Source organism: Panthera tigris, chromosome C2 (genome assembly GCF_018350195.1).
Source record: "Panthera tigris isolate Pti1 chromosome C2, P.tigris_Pti1_mat1.1, whole genome shotgun sequence".
Taxonomy (NCBI): domain Eukaryota; kingdom Metazoa; phylum Chordata; class Mammalia; order Carnivora; family Felidae; genus Panthera; species Panthera tigris.
This window is the reverse complement of record NC_056668.1, coordinates 143,138,024-143,153,358: the sequence shown is the minus strand read 5'-3', so window position 1 is coordinate 143,153,358 and position 15,335 is coordinate 143,138,024. Positions and strand designations below refer to the sequence as shown.

The 15,335-nt window shown below is 36.8% G+C and overlaps 2 protein-coding genes across 5 annotated transcripts in view; one reads left to right on the top strand and one right to left on the bottom strand.

The window, feature by feature from the left end:
• Positions 1-8,228, top strand: part of AZI2 (5-azacytidine induced 2) — a 37,991-nt gene extending 29,763 nt beyond the window's left edge. For all 4 annotated transcript variants that reach the window (XM_007097460.3, XM_042957152.1, XM_042957151.1 and 1 more), the window contains 2 exons: positions 3,937-4,055; positions 6,209-8,228. In XM_007097460.3, the coding sequence (XP_007097522.1) occupies positions 3,937-4,055; positions 6,209-6,621 (532 nt within the window). In that variant the 3' untranslated portion in view covers positions 6,622-8,228. The remainder of the gene's footprint in view (positions 1-3,936; positions 4,056-6,208) is intronic.
• Positions 8,229-10,413: 2,185 nt separating this feature from the next.
• The window catches only part of CMC1 (C-X9-C motif containing 1), a 94,185-nt gene continuing 89,263 nt past the window's right edge, over positions 10,414-15,335 (bottom strand). The window contains exons 3-4 of the mRNA XM_042957154.1: positions 13,757-13,847; positions 10,414-10,669 (exon numbers count right to left, since the gene is read on the bottom strand). Of these exons, the coding sequence (XP_042813088.1) occupies positions 10,549-10,669; positions 13,757-13,847 (212 nt within the window). The 3' untranslated portion in view covers positions 10,414-10,548. The remainder of the gene's footprint in view (positions 10,670-13,756; positions 13,848-15,335) is intronic.

Here is a 15,335-nt window from a genome sequence, read left to right as displayed (position 1 = left end):
ATTCAGAGTGTCAACTGAGCGAAACAGTTTATAAAGAATTACCTTAGCTCTAAAAGTTCTTAGCTCTAAAAGTTCTTAGCTCTAAAAGTTCTTAGCTCTAAAAGTTACTTGTACGCTAAAAGAACTGTATGATTAAAGCATGTTCTAATGGCTCCCTAAGTGCTGAAATTGTATGTACAGCTTTTTACAAGTTGGTTTGCATTTATTTTATGTAAGCAATATGGATTGCCAAACTGATCAGGTTTCCCTCTTCTGGTTTGTTTACCCTTGGTAAACTCTGTATCATTCAATTATATGTTAGCCTCATTCCTAGCTGCATTTTATCTTGTTTTTCCTTTGCCTTACCATGTACATGATATAAACCTATTTCTAGTTTATAGTCAGTCCTATGTTTTATTAATATTTGTAAGTTACCTCATCACTTTTAAGTAGAACAATTCAGATGTAAGTTTATTACATTAGCAAAAAAGTACATACGAATGTTTCCATAAAACCTTTAAGTACAATTTTACATAATTTTAGGGATGATTTTCAGTTATTTGTAAAGCCCCCTTTGTGGGAACACTCTTTTTTCATATTTCCTCCATCATACTGCTAGGCAAATGAGGTACTGTACTATTTCCCTAACGTAATTACTAGAGGCCTTTACTGTATACAGCATCTTTTAACAATTACAGTCCTATCAGAAATTTGGCCAGTTTCTTACCAGTGTTCATCTGGTGTTAGCTTTAGGTTGTGGCACTCAGTTCTTAAACAGATCTAGGTATGGGGTAAACTTGAATTGTGAAGTTCTTAAGAAATTGAAAATATAGAAAATATAGATTGTTTTTCAAATTGTGCCGTGTTCCCTTAGTAATTGTGAAATTTTGTGAGTTAAGTATTTATACAAACAATGAATAGAACAGAACATACCAGAGTGTGTTACACATAATAAGGGCAATAAGTATGGGTTGTTATAACTTGGTTGTTTGGGTTGCAGAGTAAATGGATTCCTTGCTGTGCTTCACAATCAAAAATGTCTGAAAGACAGTTGATTTTGGGGAATCACAGTTGTCAAAATGTAAATTTCTAAGTCTTTAGCTCTTGGGTAAGATTCTCATACTTTGATTTTAGTTCTTCTGGGTGATATAAAAGTAAATTTTCAGAAGCTAAAGAAAAATATGTATGGGTGAAGTAAAAAAGTAGATTTTTCTTATACGAGGAATATTCCTTTTGTATTGAAGAGTTGAATGTATATTGTCAACTAAGAAAACTGGGCTTTTACACAGTTTGTAAGCAGGGCATGTATCTCCTTGCAATGTGGCTAAGCAGGTTTACTTACATTTAAAATTTAGAGGGTTGAGATTTTATACTGGGGCTAAGAAGATTGTGTTGGTAGTGAGTATATTGGAGGTGCTTGGTAAATGTCTAATGAAGAGGATGGTGATTATGATATTAAAAAATGTTACTCAAAATGGCAGCAGGCAGTCATTAGACTAGATCATTGAAAGATGACTTTGATCAGCAACATGTTAGAGTATGGAGTAAGTTCTCCTGAACCTGCTTCCTCACATGGAAAATGTGGTTACCCAGTTTGCCAAGTTGGTGTGATAACACGGGAGAAATGCTCAACCATCATTATTTTGTTTCACCTATTTTATTTTTTTAGGGTTCTCATTTGGGATGCTTTAGTGTTGTACCTCAGTGTTCAAATAGTTTTATAATTTCTTTATAGGTGAAAAAAATGTGTGTGTGTGTGTGTGTGTGTCTGTGTGTCTATGTCATTTAAAGCAAAACTTAACTAACTTCACACTCCTGGTTGGGGGTGTGAGGGGCTAAGTCTGACTATATAATCTCAAAAATAATCTGGACACATGACGGTTAGTTGGAACTCTGCTAAAGACTTGTGGATGACAACTTGCCTCTTCCAGTCTCACTTAAGTAATGATTTAAATATTCTGTACAAATAGAATTAAAAATAAATTTTTAACACACTTTGAAGACTATAGCACTTTAATATTTACTGTAAAGTGACTGTCATTGCTTTGTTATCCACAAGAGGGAGAGCTTACACTTAGTAATTTAGACTTTTTTTTTTTTTTTTTTTTAATCTGTTTTTAATTCATATGACTTTAAGGGCAAAAAGACTTAGATGTATGTTAAAGTTGGCAACCTAGTTTTTAGTTTAACCCAGTTTATAAGCAGTCTTCATTGAATTGGAAAATGTATATTAGACACTGCTTTAACACTTGTTATAATTATCTTTTATTTTACATGCTTAGCTAGTTTGAATGATTAAATGTGAACGTTATTCTAGGATCCAAACACAGTCTTGGGTATTTGCTTTGCTTTTCTCCAAGTCAGGTACTGATTTACCATCTCATGACAATAATTAAACACTATTTTTAAACTGTATATTCATATCATGACTGTCTGCATGAATTAGCACATGTAGCACTTACACTTACTGCTATGTAATGCGAGTAACTCTTTGGAAAGCATACTGAATGCCCAGAATTGCAACAAGGAACCAACAACCCTTCACACTTAAGACAGGTTCCTATGTGAAACATTCACTGTAGCATACATCTCAGATGTTTACTGGTGAAGTAAAGTGGTTAACTAATTTTTGTGAAGTAATTATTTCACACTTACCAAAAACCTGCAAAAAGCCTGTGATTTTTAATAGACTGCTGTTTGACAAATCACGTTTACAATAGATTAAAACATGCAGATTTTTTCCAAAAGCAGTATAAAGTGTATTCTGCTTCTGTTGAAAGAATTGTGGTTGGTTGGAGTGGAATAGAAAGAAATATCTTGACAAAAAAGGTATGTAACCTTACATTCCATAATATTGTTTTTTAGTAGATCTGTTCCTTCGTAATTAGAATAGGAAATTAGATGTAGATACCAAGATATTATCCCTTGGTTTAAAGGTTTTTGTTTACAGCTAGATAAAAATTGAAGCATAAAGTAACATTTTCTAATTTGGTACTTGTTATTAAACTTACAACAATATCTTTAAAAGGCAATAATGGTCATTTGAATACTATGAGGTCAGTTCTTATACTTAATATTTTACATATTCTTGTATAGCAAAGTAAGAATATGTATTGAAGATTTCAGTTTAGTTGGCAATTAAAAACCTAAGAAAGAAAATCATGAATATCCACATAATGTGTAATGGAAGAATGAAACTTTTACAGATTAGGTTTAAAATAGCTAATTTGTAACTGCTCAGATAATTGACATAAAATACTTTTAATTATGAAAATGAGAGGCATTTGTGAAGTCTTTAAATTCTGGTTCATATAATCCTCTCTCTCTCTCTCTAGCTTCTTTTCCCTTACCAGGAAATCATCTGGCTCTTCCTGTCTTGTGCTGTCATGTCACATTGGTTTAGAACCAACAATATGAGACAGCCCAGTCAAACATAAAAGAATGGAATGCATGAAACCTAAATTTTATTTTAATGTGGGTTTAGGGATACACATTTCAATTCACAAGGTCAAAACCGAATAATCAAGAGATAAATACAAATTAAAACTCTATACATGAGTAAATGTCACTATTTTTCTGTATCAGATTTGCAAATGAAGAAAATACTCCTTACTCTAAAAGTATGATAGTAACACCACTGCACATTATGGGCTATAATAAAAACCTCAATTCTGAGAACTATAAGAAACTCGGTGATAATACTTCTTTTTTAGTAAATACCCTTCTGTTTAATACAGTTCAGTTAATGGCTAGAAACTAGGTCAGTATTATTATTGAATAAGATCTTTTCACTTGTTCTAATGCCCTAATTGTATTTCAATTATTTAATGAGGAAGTTTTGTTTAATTTATATCATCTCAAAACTAGAGCAGGAATGCTCATTTCTATTTTAAAGTCACTCCTTTCTGTCCGTAAGGAAAATAACCATTAACTTTTTTTTTTAAACTTGCATTTCAGCGACAATATGCAAAATGCATACTGGGAACTGAAGAGAGAGATGTCTAATTTACATTTGGTGACTCAAGTACAAGCTGAACTACTAAGAAAACTGAAAACCCCAACTACAGTCAAGAAAGGCAAGTTAATGTTTGCTGGAAACCACTGATTCCAGCCAAACAGCTTGAAGAGCAACTGGCTATCGTTTCTTATCGAAATCTCATTAGATGATTTTGATAAGCCAAAGTATATATAGTATGTTCACAGCCTACCTATTCTCTGCTTTGGCTTCATTCTCATACTGGTCAACTTCACACATAAAGGTGTTGCTGATGTGTTTTTTCTTCCGTACTGTATTCTTTTCCCCTTGTGGCTTTTTTTCTCAGCCAAGTGTTGCTTATGTGTATGAGGCTGAGGTGTTAAGTTTGCTCTAGTTGACCTTTTACCACAACTCCTCCTTATATTTAAAAAAAAAGACATCAAGACATCAAAAGCTATTTTTCATTCCAGTGCCACAGAATATATCAAAGACCTAGCCCTTTAAATTAGTTTTGAAAAAAATAACTTTGATGCATAATTTGCTTTCATTTGGTAAACTTAATTTTTCTTCCCATAAAGGATAGACCGTTTAGAATGGAAACTGTTTGTGATCCCACTATCTCTTTCAATGAAACAAAAAATTTTCATTGATTTGCTTTTCATATTAACTGCTTGGCTGACTAAACTTTTGAGTTTGGGGCCTAACCCCTAGTAGTTAGTGGCGACTTCACAAAAGCTCTTTGCATATCTCAGAGAAAAATCAGTGCATGTGTGCCTTTTATTACATACTAGTTTTATTTCTGAAAAGCTGTATAATGTAAATTTGCCCAAAAATTTATTTTGAAGGAATTGAGATGTGACCTTTCGTAAAAAAAAATAATCACCAGCACCTAAAGTTATATGCACCTTGGACTGGTCCTAAAGAGGGCACAAGAGAAATGTATTTTATAAATCTCCTCAGGAGAGTTAACTAGTAGGGAAAAAGGAAAACCAAAGTCAAAATCCCTTTTAGTTTCTAGAGAGTTATTTATGAATCAGGCAAATTAATATCGTGCTCTGCCACGCTCCAACTTAATTTATGGTTCATTTTACCCTGGAGTTTTCCAATGTCCAGGGTTACCTATGAGGCAACTGTGTGTTGATTGGTAGGGGTAAAATTTCTCTTAAAAGGAACGCAGAATAATTTTACAGGGAGTTTTCAGTGAGGCTGTTTATATAACAAATATAGTCTCCAAAGAATAAGAAAGGAAAAATGCTCTTTCCACATTTGGAAATGGCTCATTCTTGCGTGCCTTCTGAGCTGGTGAAGGATAAATCTTGTAGGTGTATCGAACTGAAAGTTCTCTGGCAGGCTCAAGGCCACAGCTCTTCACTGCAGAACTCCGTGCTTTGATGAGTAGAGACAGACTAGATCATCTTTTTTCCTGACCTCCATATCACCCTTGTCCAGAAGTTGAGCACTGTTACTTCTAGGTCTTCTCCACTCCTTCCCCTCTTCCCAAGAAAAAAGGCAATGAGCTCATTTTATAATATGGTTCAGTTTCTTCTACAATGATAGATTCAAGCCCGAGTTATAATTCTTAGCATTTTGCCCTAGTAGGTTGAATTGGAAGGGGAGGAAAACCTTAGACTACCATTATGTTGGCTAAGACTAGCTAAATAATCGCTTCAGTTTATTTTCTAAGCCATTACGTGTGTACTAAACTCATTTTTTCTCTTGACTTATTACTGTGACCACAGCAGAAATGTGTGTTTATAAGAAACAGAATTATCTTATAAATTCTATTCAAACTGTTTTATCCTTAAGAGCCTTTGAATGTATATTAAAACTTATTGGGCCTCACCAATTCGAAATATAATCATTGCAGAAAAAATTTATTTTGAAGCACCTATGGAAAAAAGATTTGAATAAGCAAAGGAATATTATATTTAACAGTAGGCAGGCTTTCTCTAGTCACAATACAATTCTTCACCTTTATTAATGGTCCTATGATATAGGCAGGACAGGAATACCATGTCCATTTTGCAGACGAGAGAAGTGACACTTGGAAGCACAAAAAGTGGCTGAACCTAAAGTCACAATGTCAGTAAATAAGTGATCCAGGATTAGAACTCGATCATTTGTCATCTGTCTCAAATCATAGTGCCCCAGTGATCATGTTAACTTGGAAATATTATTTCCAGTTCTAGATTCAGCCAAATTAGGATCACAAATGCCTTGACAACTGACCTTTAGCCTGTGCTTTCTTTTTAGCCTGTGCCCCAATAGGATGCATGGAAGACCTTGGGAAAGACAGCACAAAACTGCACTTGGCGAATTTTACTGCAACATACAAAAGACATTCCCCCCTGTCACCAAATGGCAAAACTCTTTGCCACACCACATCTTCCCCTTTATCAGGAGATATGAAGGTTTTATCAGAGAAAGCAATTCTCCAATCATGGACAGATAATGAGCGATCCATTCTTCATGATGGTACTAACTTTCAGGAACACAACTCTTACGGCAGAAATTCTCTGGAAGATAATTCTTGGGTATTCCCAAGCCCTCCTAAATCAAGTGAGACAGCATTTGGGGAAACTAAAAATAAAACTTTGCCTTTATCCAACCTGCCACCACTGCATTACTTGGATCAACATAATCAAAACTGCCTTTATAAGAATTAATTCTGAAGAGATTTCATGATTTGGTCATGAGGTTACTGTTATCTCCCTCAGTGGCTCTCAAGAAATTACTTAACTGAAAGCAGATTTTGAATAAACTTTTGCAGAGTTCTTCAGTATATACATTTGCACATACTGTTCTCCACATCATGTATCAATTTTCCAGTATGAAAGAGCACCCTCCAGCTCCATGTTCTAAGAATCAGATGTAAGCTACTAATAAATAAACTTAAGGTGTTTCAAAGAAACGATTCTACCTTTGATAGTAATTGTAAATAACTGCCTCTCATGTAAAGGATGGAATTAAAATTTTTTAGGACATGGTTTTATATAGCATGTGAAATGCCTAAATATCTGTTCATAAAAATAAGAGGCCATGAATATGTGAGAAAAATTGTAAGTTGCTTTAATTTGCATAAAAGACAAATGGCAAAGTGAATAGGTTCTATTTGTAGTGACCTTAAAGATGAAAATTATAGTTGAATAATACAGGTTATTCCATCTGCATATGCTATTGTGTTTCAAAGTTTAAGACTCAGTAACATTGTGATTAAAAAATGGTTTCAAGACTTGAAATAACCTGCTCATTGAAACCAACTTTGTCCCATACATCCTTCAGATCCTAACTGAAAAAAGTGATGAAATAGTTGAAAACCTATGTGCTGTGTGAACTATTTTAATCCCTCATTATCCAATTAGAAGTAGAAAGAGCATCACACAGGTTGCAGTCTAATCTGTGCCTTCAGTGGTCCATAATAAAAAGCTAAATATGTAACTGGATAAAGTCATTTTCTTCAAAGGGTCTATACCTGCTTGTTATGTACAGCGACTTATAAATTGTTAGACTTTGTTTTGAAATGTAAGAGTGACTTTTGATTAACCACATTAAGAATTTTAGTTCTGTAAACCAAATTCTGTGCTGTATTGATATAGTCTGATCACGGAATGTCCCCAAACTTTTTGATTCTAAGTGGCCTATCATTTATAAACAAAGATGTAACAAGGATGGCTTCACATGGAAATCCGTCTAAATTCTTTCAGGGTGGTGGTATTAACACTGTAATATAATGTATTAGTTGGCTTATACATCTTTTGCCTCAGATAAACTGTTTCATGTAGGAGACCTTTATCCTTTTTGATAGACAGTTTCAAATATCTTGAACTCAAAAGAATATCTCAGATCTCTCCTATATTAACTGAATAGCATACATACATAAACAGTGTTCACTGGTCACAGATATTTTTGTCTTTCTATTATCTTACTCACTTATTCAGGCTTGTCTGTGATTAATGGAATTGGTGTCAGATGCTGGAATTTATTCTGACCAATGAACACAGCTGACTCCAGGGAGTACAATCTCCTGCCAAGTAATAGAACAAAACCCAATATGCATAAAACAAATACAAGACTCCAGGCTTTAGCTAAAGGAAGCAACTACCTGTGTAATAACAAAGCAGCAGAAACTATTTCTCATGTGGCTGCATAGGCTGTATATTATATCTCATCTGTAATGTAGCTTACTGGTTTGCCTTTTGTAAAACCAAGGTTGGAAACTTTCCTTTGTAAAGAAGTCGTATGAGATAATGGCTTGATTAATGTTTTGAATAATGCCAAGAAATTGTTTAATTAAAATAAATTATTTTTGTTTGAAATTGAAGTGAACGTGAACTATTGTCCTTGCCTATATATTCCAAGGTCAGGTACTAATTATCAGTTGTTAATTTGATTCACGTTACAGGCATTTATCTTGTTAAACCAACTTCTTTTGAGTGGAAAAAATGTTCTTCCATCTGAACAGGGTAGCTGTCAAACAGGTATGCCAGAAATCCGAGGTTGATGTTCTTTACAGTTTAAAGTGCTAAATAAATGATGGGTAAGACTTGAACCAAAAAATTTACCCAGCCATAAATTTTAAAACATACACTTTATGATCATCTCCGTTCTATGTGAGATTCAAAGAGAAATGAGAAGGGCCCATCTGTAGTTTATTATCTACTTAGGATGGAAAATTTTATGTCGACTTCTTTCATACCACTTGAAACTTGCTCCAAAGGGCTTCCCTCGAAAATTTCCTTGATCTTCATATTTTTATGATAACTCCGTTTACATTTACATAGAATGAAGAGAAGACAGGTAGCAACAAAAAGACACTTACTCCCTCCTCTTCATCTCCTATGAGCAAAAACAAAATTTGTATCTTCTCTAATAGGAAACTGAGGTTCTGCCAAAATGGAACCTAATTCCTACATAGAGCAGGGACATACCTATGGGGAAAATGAGAAAACCAAGTAAGTAGGGAAGAGTTCAAACTTCAAGAACTAAGACTGAATTGTAGGAAAACAGTAATGATCTAATCCAGAAAGGACTTGGGTCAAGGTGGATGTTTAGGGGAAGAAAATCTGTGCATTCTTAACAATAATACCAGCCAGCGATACGAATGAGCAAGCAGAACAACTGAGGCAGCTGCACTCATGGGCGAAGTAGACCAGTGTGCTGGCTAGGCCTGGATATTCTGACAGCTGTAATCAATGGTTCAGTTCCCGACAGGGAGGAACATGTTTATAGAACCTACTGTCCAGCGCCTATGGGGAAAGTGACATCTACATAATGAATTTCCCACATAAAATTGAAGGTGGTTTCTCTGATTCTCATCCAAATCATAAATTAGCCACAGGTTATATATTTCACTAGCTTCCTAAAGTAACTATTTGCTTTTTTCTTCATTTGCATCATTTAAAACCAAGAATTAAGGTCCTGTGCTCTAGCAAATGTACAATACCAAAAGCCCAACAGAAGAATATAGGCTTGTTTACCCCTATGATATGTGATCTCTAGGTTTCTATATTTGCTTTGCTTTGGTCTGTTCTAGTAATCTTCCTTTTGATCTGTGGCCTGGGAACATGGGGTTTCTTTGGGTTTCAAATAAGAGTAAAATCGTTCTTTGAGCGATTGTCTTGAGTAAAGTATAGAATTTGAACATTGGTTCTTCAGGGTCCTATCTGCTTAAAACTAAGTCCTTTAAAAAAATATCAGCTCTATTTCATGGGACTGGGGCCAAAGTTAAATCTTGTCCTAGTAGGTAGTACTTTCTATTTGTGATTTTAATGAGAACTATGTAAGTATATATAAATTTTACTTACTTGGAAACTGGTTGCAGTGGCTACAGTGAACGGAGTTCATGGAAGAAAAAAGAGCAACTTTTAATATAAAAGTTCAACCTGGGACCAAATTACTGCACTCAGACAGTTGTTTTAGACTAGCTCCTGAAATCATTAAACTATTTTCAGTAGCCAAACAGGTCAAGGATCATAATAATTCAATTTTAGGAAATTTTCCATCAGATATTAAGTAAAATTAATTCATGTGTAAGTACGTCTTCATCTATGTTTCCAAATAATCCTTTACTACTACTACTAACAGTAACCCTGGCACTGTCCTGCATACTCTACTTACCTTCAGTAACCCTCACAATGAGAATTACTTCCCTGGTTGAATAACTAGTAAGTGACATAGCCAGGAAGGATTCTGGTTCGTAACTATTCTGCTATACCGCCTCGTTATTAACACCTTTGACAGCTCCTGCTTTCCTTTGGTTACTTCTGGTCTCTGTGATTAGCCACTGGAAGGGAGTAATATCAAGTCTATACAGAACCCTAAAGATCACTGTTAGATTATCACTGTTAGATAACTGTAACAGTGGAAGAACTTACAAAAAAATCCATAATGACCAGGCAGACCATATCCCAGTTCATTATTTACTCCTCCCATCCCATTTGATAAATTTAACTTTGAAATTAAAAAAAAAAAATCTTTATTTCAGATAATATTTCCATCATTTAGGATAAAGCAAACACTTCCTTGAGTCCATTATTTCAGGTGATAATGATTTCCATGAATATCAGAGCTCTTGAGTATCGTTGAATATTTGCCTACATGCTTGTGGGAAGCTTCTGTAGCCTTTTCTTGGTAGGAATTCCAGTTTTTCTGAATTCTTCCCTTTCCTTCAGGTATTCCATTTTGCATTCTTCATAAAAGGCTGGATCATTATAACTAAAAGAAGGAAATGAATATCTCCTTTTAAAATGAAGTTTCGCAAGCATTTACTGTAAGCTTACTTTAAATAATATTCAGACATTTCATCAGGTATAATCTTTCATAATAGATTTTAAGAAATGGTCATAAATACAGTGTAAACATTAGGTTATCAAACTAGTTCATTTTTGAAAGGCACCGTCCCGGGACAGAGCAATGAGAAGCACAGTACCCATCCTCAGAAGGCCATGGTGTTCTGGAGCACACGAGTAAAGGCTGTGCAACAAGCATACAAAGTGCTGTGCCAGAGCGCAAAGATGAGGGAAACCTGATGCACGAAGAACTGCAAGCAAATTCGTGTCCTTGCAGCAGATTATGCACGTAAGAGAAAGGGCCTGGGATGAAGCCAGACTGGGCAAAGGCCGCATCGCGAAGGTCATTTTACGCCCTATCAAGAAGTTGAAGTCTATCCTGAAGGCAATGGGCCACTATTAACAGAAGAACTTGAAGATCAGTTTTGTGTGTTAGATCACTCTGACGGCATGTGACAGGCCAAAAGGGGGCAGCAAGGTTAGAGGCAGGATGCTTGTAAGGTAAGTAAACTATTCAACTAATCTAGCCACGGATGATGAGGGAGGGCCCGAAGCTAAAGGAGGAGCAGTTGTGATGAAAAGGACGAAATGGATCTGGGGGAGATTTAGGAAATAAAATCAACGGGAAATAACCATTTAGAGTTAGGAGACAAGGAAAATTCTAAACTCTAGACACACGATGTAGAAGGAAAAGGAGGTGAGTTCAGTTTTGGACCTGACGAAAGTAGCAAAGAAATGTCATGACCTAAGGAAGTAACCAAATTCATGGGTCCAAACTGAGCTTTTGCAGACCTAAGCATGAGAAGAGAACCGGGAGCCCACTTTCTAAAGGATTCAGTTCAAGAAGATGAGAAGAAGTAAGAGATTTTGGGGGAACAGTAAAGAGCAAAAGAGAAGCCAGGTAGAAGAGAATTTTAAGGGGCTTCTGGAGAGGGAGGTCAAGTGAAAGAAAAAGGACTGAAACGCTATTCACTGGATCTGGCTGCCATGAATCCACTAGAACCTTTAGGAGAAGCAGTCTCAGTGGAAGGGGGCAGAAGTCAGACAGCAGTTTCCTGAAGAATGAATGAAGACGCAGGTAGAAATAAAAGCAACCACTTATGTTTCAAGATGTCGCTACAACGAGAGGAGAGAGGGCGGTGGTTGGTTACCTTCATTTCGTGGAATGTCAACAGTAAATAAAGCAGAGCACTTTCTTATTCAAAGATGAAGAAACACTTACAGTGTGTTGAAAATTGAGGTCAAGTAAAATCCTTTACTCCATTTAGCAAATGTCATAACCCTCTTTTGTTTCCTTCACTGCTTTTCTCTCTTCTGAAGAGATGCAGCCTCCTCCGACCCCTCCCAGCCCCTTCCCCAGAACAGACTAGAACCTCTTATTTTTTCCTATTTCCAGGGGGTAAAAGGAAGGATATTTAAATAATATGCAGATAACAAAAGCTAACAAATACAATAAAAAAAGGAGCTACCACTGATTGACTCCCCACTATGAGCCAGGCACTGTTGTAGTGAATTTACATACAGTTCCTCACAATCACTGCACCAGGCATAATTTCCTGGTGTCTTCTATGAGGAACCTGCCCAAGGCTGACCACTAGCTAAGCTCTGACTGGTCCAGAAGGTCAGCCCCACTGCCCTCTCCGCAGCCCGCGCTCCTGCCCCTCTGCTCTAGGGATGCCCATCTGGGAGAGAGGGATGATACGGCAAATTAAGAACAAGTTACTATGACAAACTGAGGTGTAACAATTCTTTAATATATAAAAAAAGCATTCAACAAATCCAGTCACAAAGAAGTTTAACCAGTTCATCGATCCATCACGCATCTCTTAGGAGCATGAGGAACAAAACTGGAAGAAAAGTAAGTCACAGAAGGAACTCTTACCCCTCTATGATGAAGTGCTTAGTGCAGGTCCTGGCCCATAAATAAGGGTGTGTTTTCTCGTCTATAAATGCAGACATGAGTTTAACTTCCCAAGTCTCCTACCTACAGAATTTTTTTTTTAAGTTTATAAATTTTAAATTTCTGTGTACATTTGCTATCAATGAAAACAGGGGCACCTGGGTGGCTCAGTCCATTAAGCGTCCCATCGGGTCATGACCTCACAGTTTGTGAGTTCGAACCCCACATCGAGCTCTGAACTGATGGTGCAGAGCCTGCTTGGGATTCTCTGTGCCCCTCCCCTCCCCACATTCTTCCTCTCTCTCAAAATAAATAAACATTAAAAAGAAATAATTGATTCAGATAATCACTACTTTTTATCTAATTCCCTAATAAGGAAGTATCAAACCATGCTGACCTACATGTTTCACAGGCTAGAGGAGCACAGTTAGAGAAGGAAATATAAGGGATAACCAAAACCAGGACCTCACAGCTATCAATGAACAATACGAAAGTATTCTGCAATACTGTCTGTGAATAATGTAGATAATAAAATGTGTGGGGAGATACGGCAGAAAGCACTTGCATGCAAAGAACTTGCGAAGTTTTCCTTTAATATTCAACTAAATGTCAGTGAACGTATTTAAGACTTATTTTTAAATCGATTAATCTCAAAAATCAAAATTTACCTTTGTATCCTTCATTTGATGTATTGCAACTTTCCTAGGAATTAAATTATATTAATCCCCCAAATCACCAGGCCGACAAATCATCTAATTCAGTACATTTTCATTAGAGGAGACAAATATAAACCCATCTGTAATATATTCTATAGATCAACTGTTCACAAAAAGGAATTTGGTAAGTCATGTGAAAAATCCTGTATTTTTGTTCGCGGATCTCATATTTTTAATCAGATACAATGTTGACACATAACTTGACAAGACCTTTCATAAATATGTTGCTTAGTATGTAACAAACTGAAATCTCAGACTCAGCTAACAATACCAAAGATGTGATGGGGCTAGTAAAGGACCCATTACATGTAATGAGTTAAATAACACACTCTTACCTACTACATACGTTACACACATACACACACAGAGAAGCATAAACAGTGGGGTGATGACTTACTGAGCAGTTAGACATTCTTTCAATGCAGAATTTTCTTTTCGGCATTTTACTACCATAAGGATTCCAGAGTCCTTGCAACATTTGGTAAAATCTGAAAAAATGTGGAAAGAACAAAACAGACTGCAGTTACATCAACACAATTTTCAACAGCTCTAAAATATTCATCCACTTAGCATCCATCACCTAGATTGTGCCTGGCACACGGCACACCCTCCACAAAAGACACACACTTGAATAAAAGGCAGAACCGGACGAGTGCCGTTAACTCTGCAGGAATAAAGAAGGAACTCTGAAAGGGGGGAGAGAGGACCTCTGAGGAGGCGTCATGGAGAGAGAAGGGGCGTAGAGAATAAGGGAGATTTCTAACAGAAATAGGGGATCTTTCACAAGAAATGAGTAAGGAGAGTAAAAGGGAAGCCGTTTCCAGACACGGGCATCTGGCGTCCAGTTTCGCGTGTCTTCGATGGCGTCAAGGCACCCCCTTTAAGACAAAGCTGCCACGGTGCCTTGATCTCTGATGACAGAACTCCCACTCCATTCCCAAGGCAACTCTTAGACGCCCCTGAAAACTCAAACGGCTTTGTGTCAAGTTCCCATTCTAGTAGTTTGCCTTTTAGATTGTACTGGTCCCTTGGTGTCCTGCCTTCTCAGCACTGCCAACCCAGAAGAGCCTCGTGCCATAATCCAGTTTGCTTTGGGTCGGACTCGGTCCCACCTCACTCCTGCCACAGGACCACGTGCCATGCCGCAGCTACTCCTAACTATCCTGGTCCTTCCTCCTGTCCACCGGCTGCTCTAGTTTCAGCTCTGCCATCTCCAACCTGCTGCAAGTAACCAACCATGTCAGACTTAAATACGAGATCATCCTCACAGAAGCTGTAGGTAAAACAATGTTTTCTGAGTATCTTTTATAACCCCTTTAATGCAAAGTTAACAAGAATGCTCTCTTTTCTTGAGCTATGCCTTACCCTCCTAGTTCCTAAAGAATAGAATTTATAATGACCTCAAAGCAAGCAGGTAATTCAGGGGTCTCCATGAAGACACATAATATGTAATAAAATATTTTCAAGCCGCAAGCAAACTGGAAATAACTGAGATTTATGAGATGTATAAAAAACTCACGAGAGGGGCTGTGCTGGGATAAGAGTCCCAGAGCACAGACATTTGTATCTACGCGAAGCGTCACAGCACGCTCTGAAGGATATGTGGCAGGATAGGAACAATGACAACAGATGCAGGAAATGACTTTAATTTAAATAGTTTCATGTGTGCGATCCCATGAAACTGTGGGTGACACGCAGTGACACTCCACATCGAAGACACACAGGATTAGCTTCCTTTAGCTGCTTGTTCTCTACCCTTGGCAATCCCACCGGTGGCCTTCTGGCTCCTGAACCCAGCCAGGTATCTTGTTCATTTCAACTACAAATATTCTTTTTTTTTTTTTTTTAATTTTTTTTTTTAACGTTTATTTATTTTTGAGACAGAGAGAGACACAGCATGAACGGGGGAGGGGCAGAGAGAGAGGGAGGGAGACACAGAATCGGAAGCAGGCTCCAGGCTCTGAGCCATCAGCCCA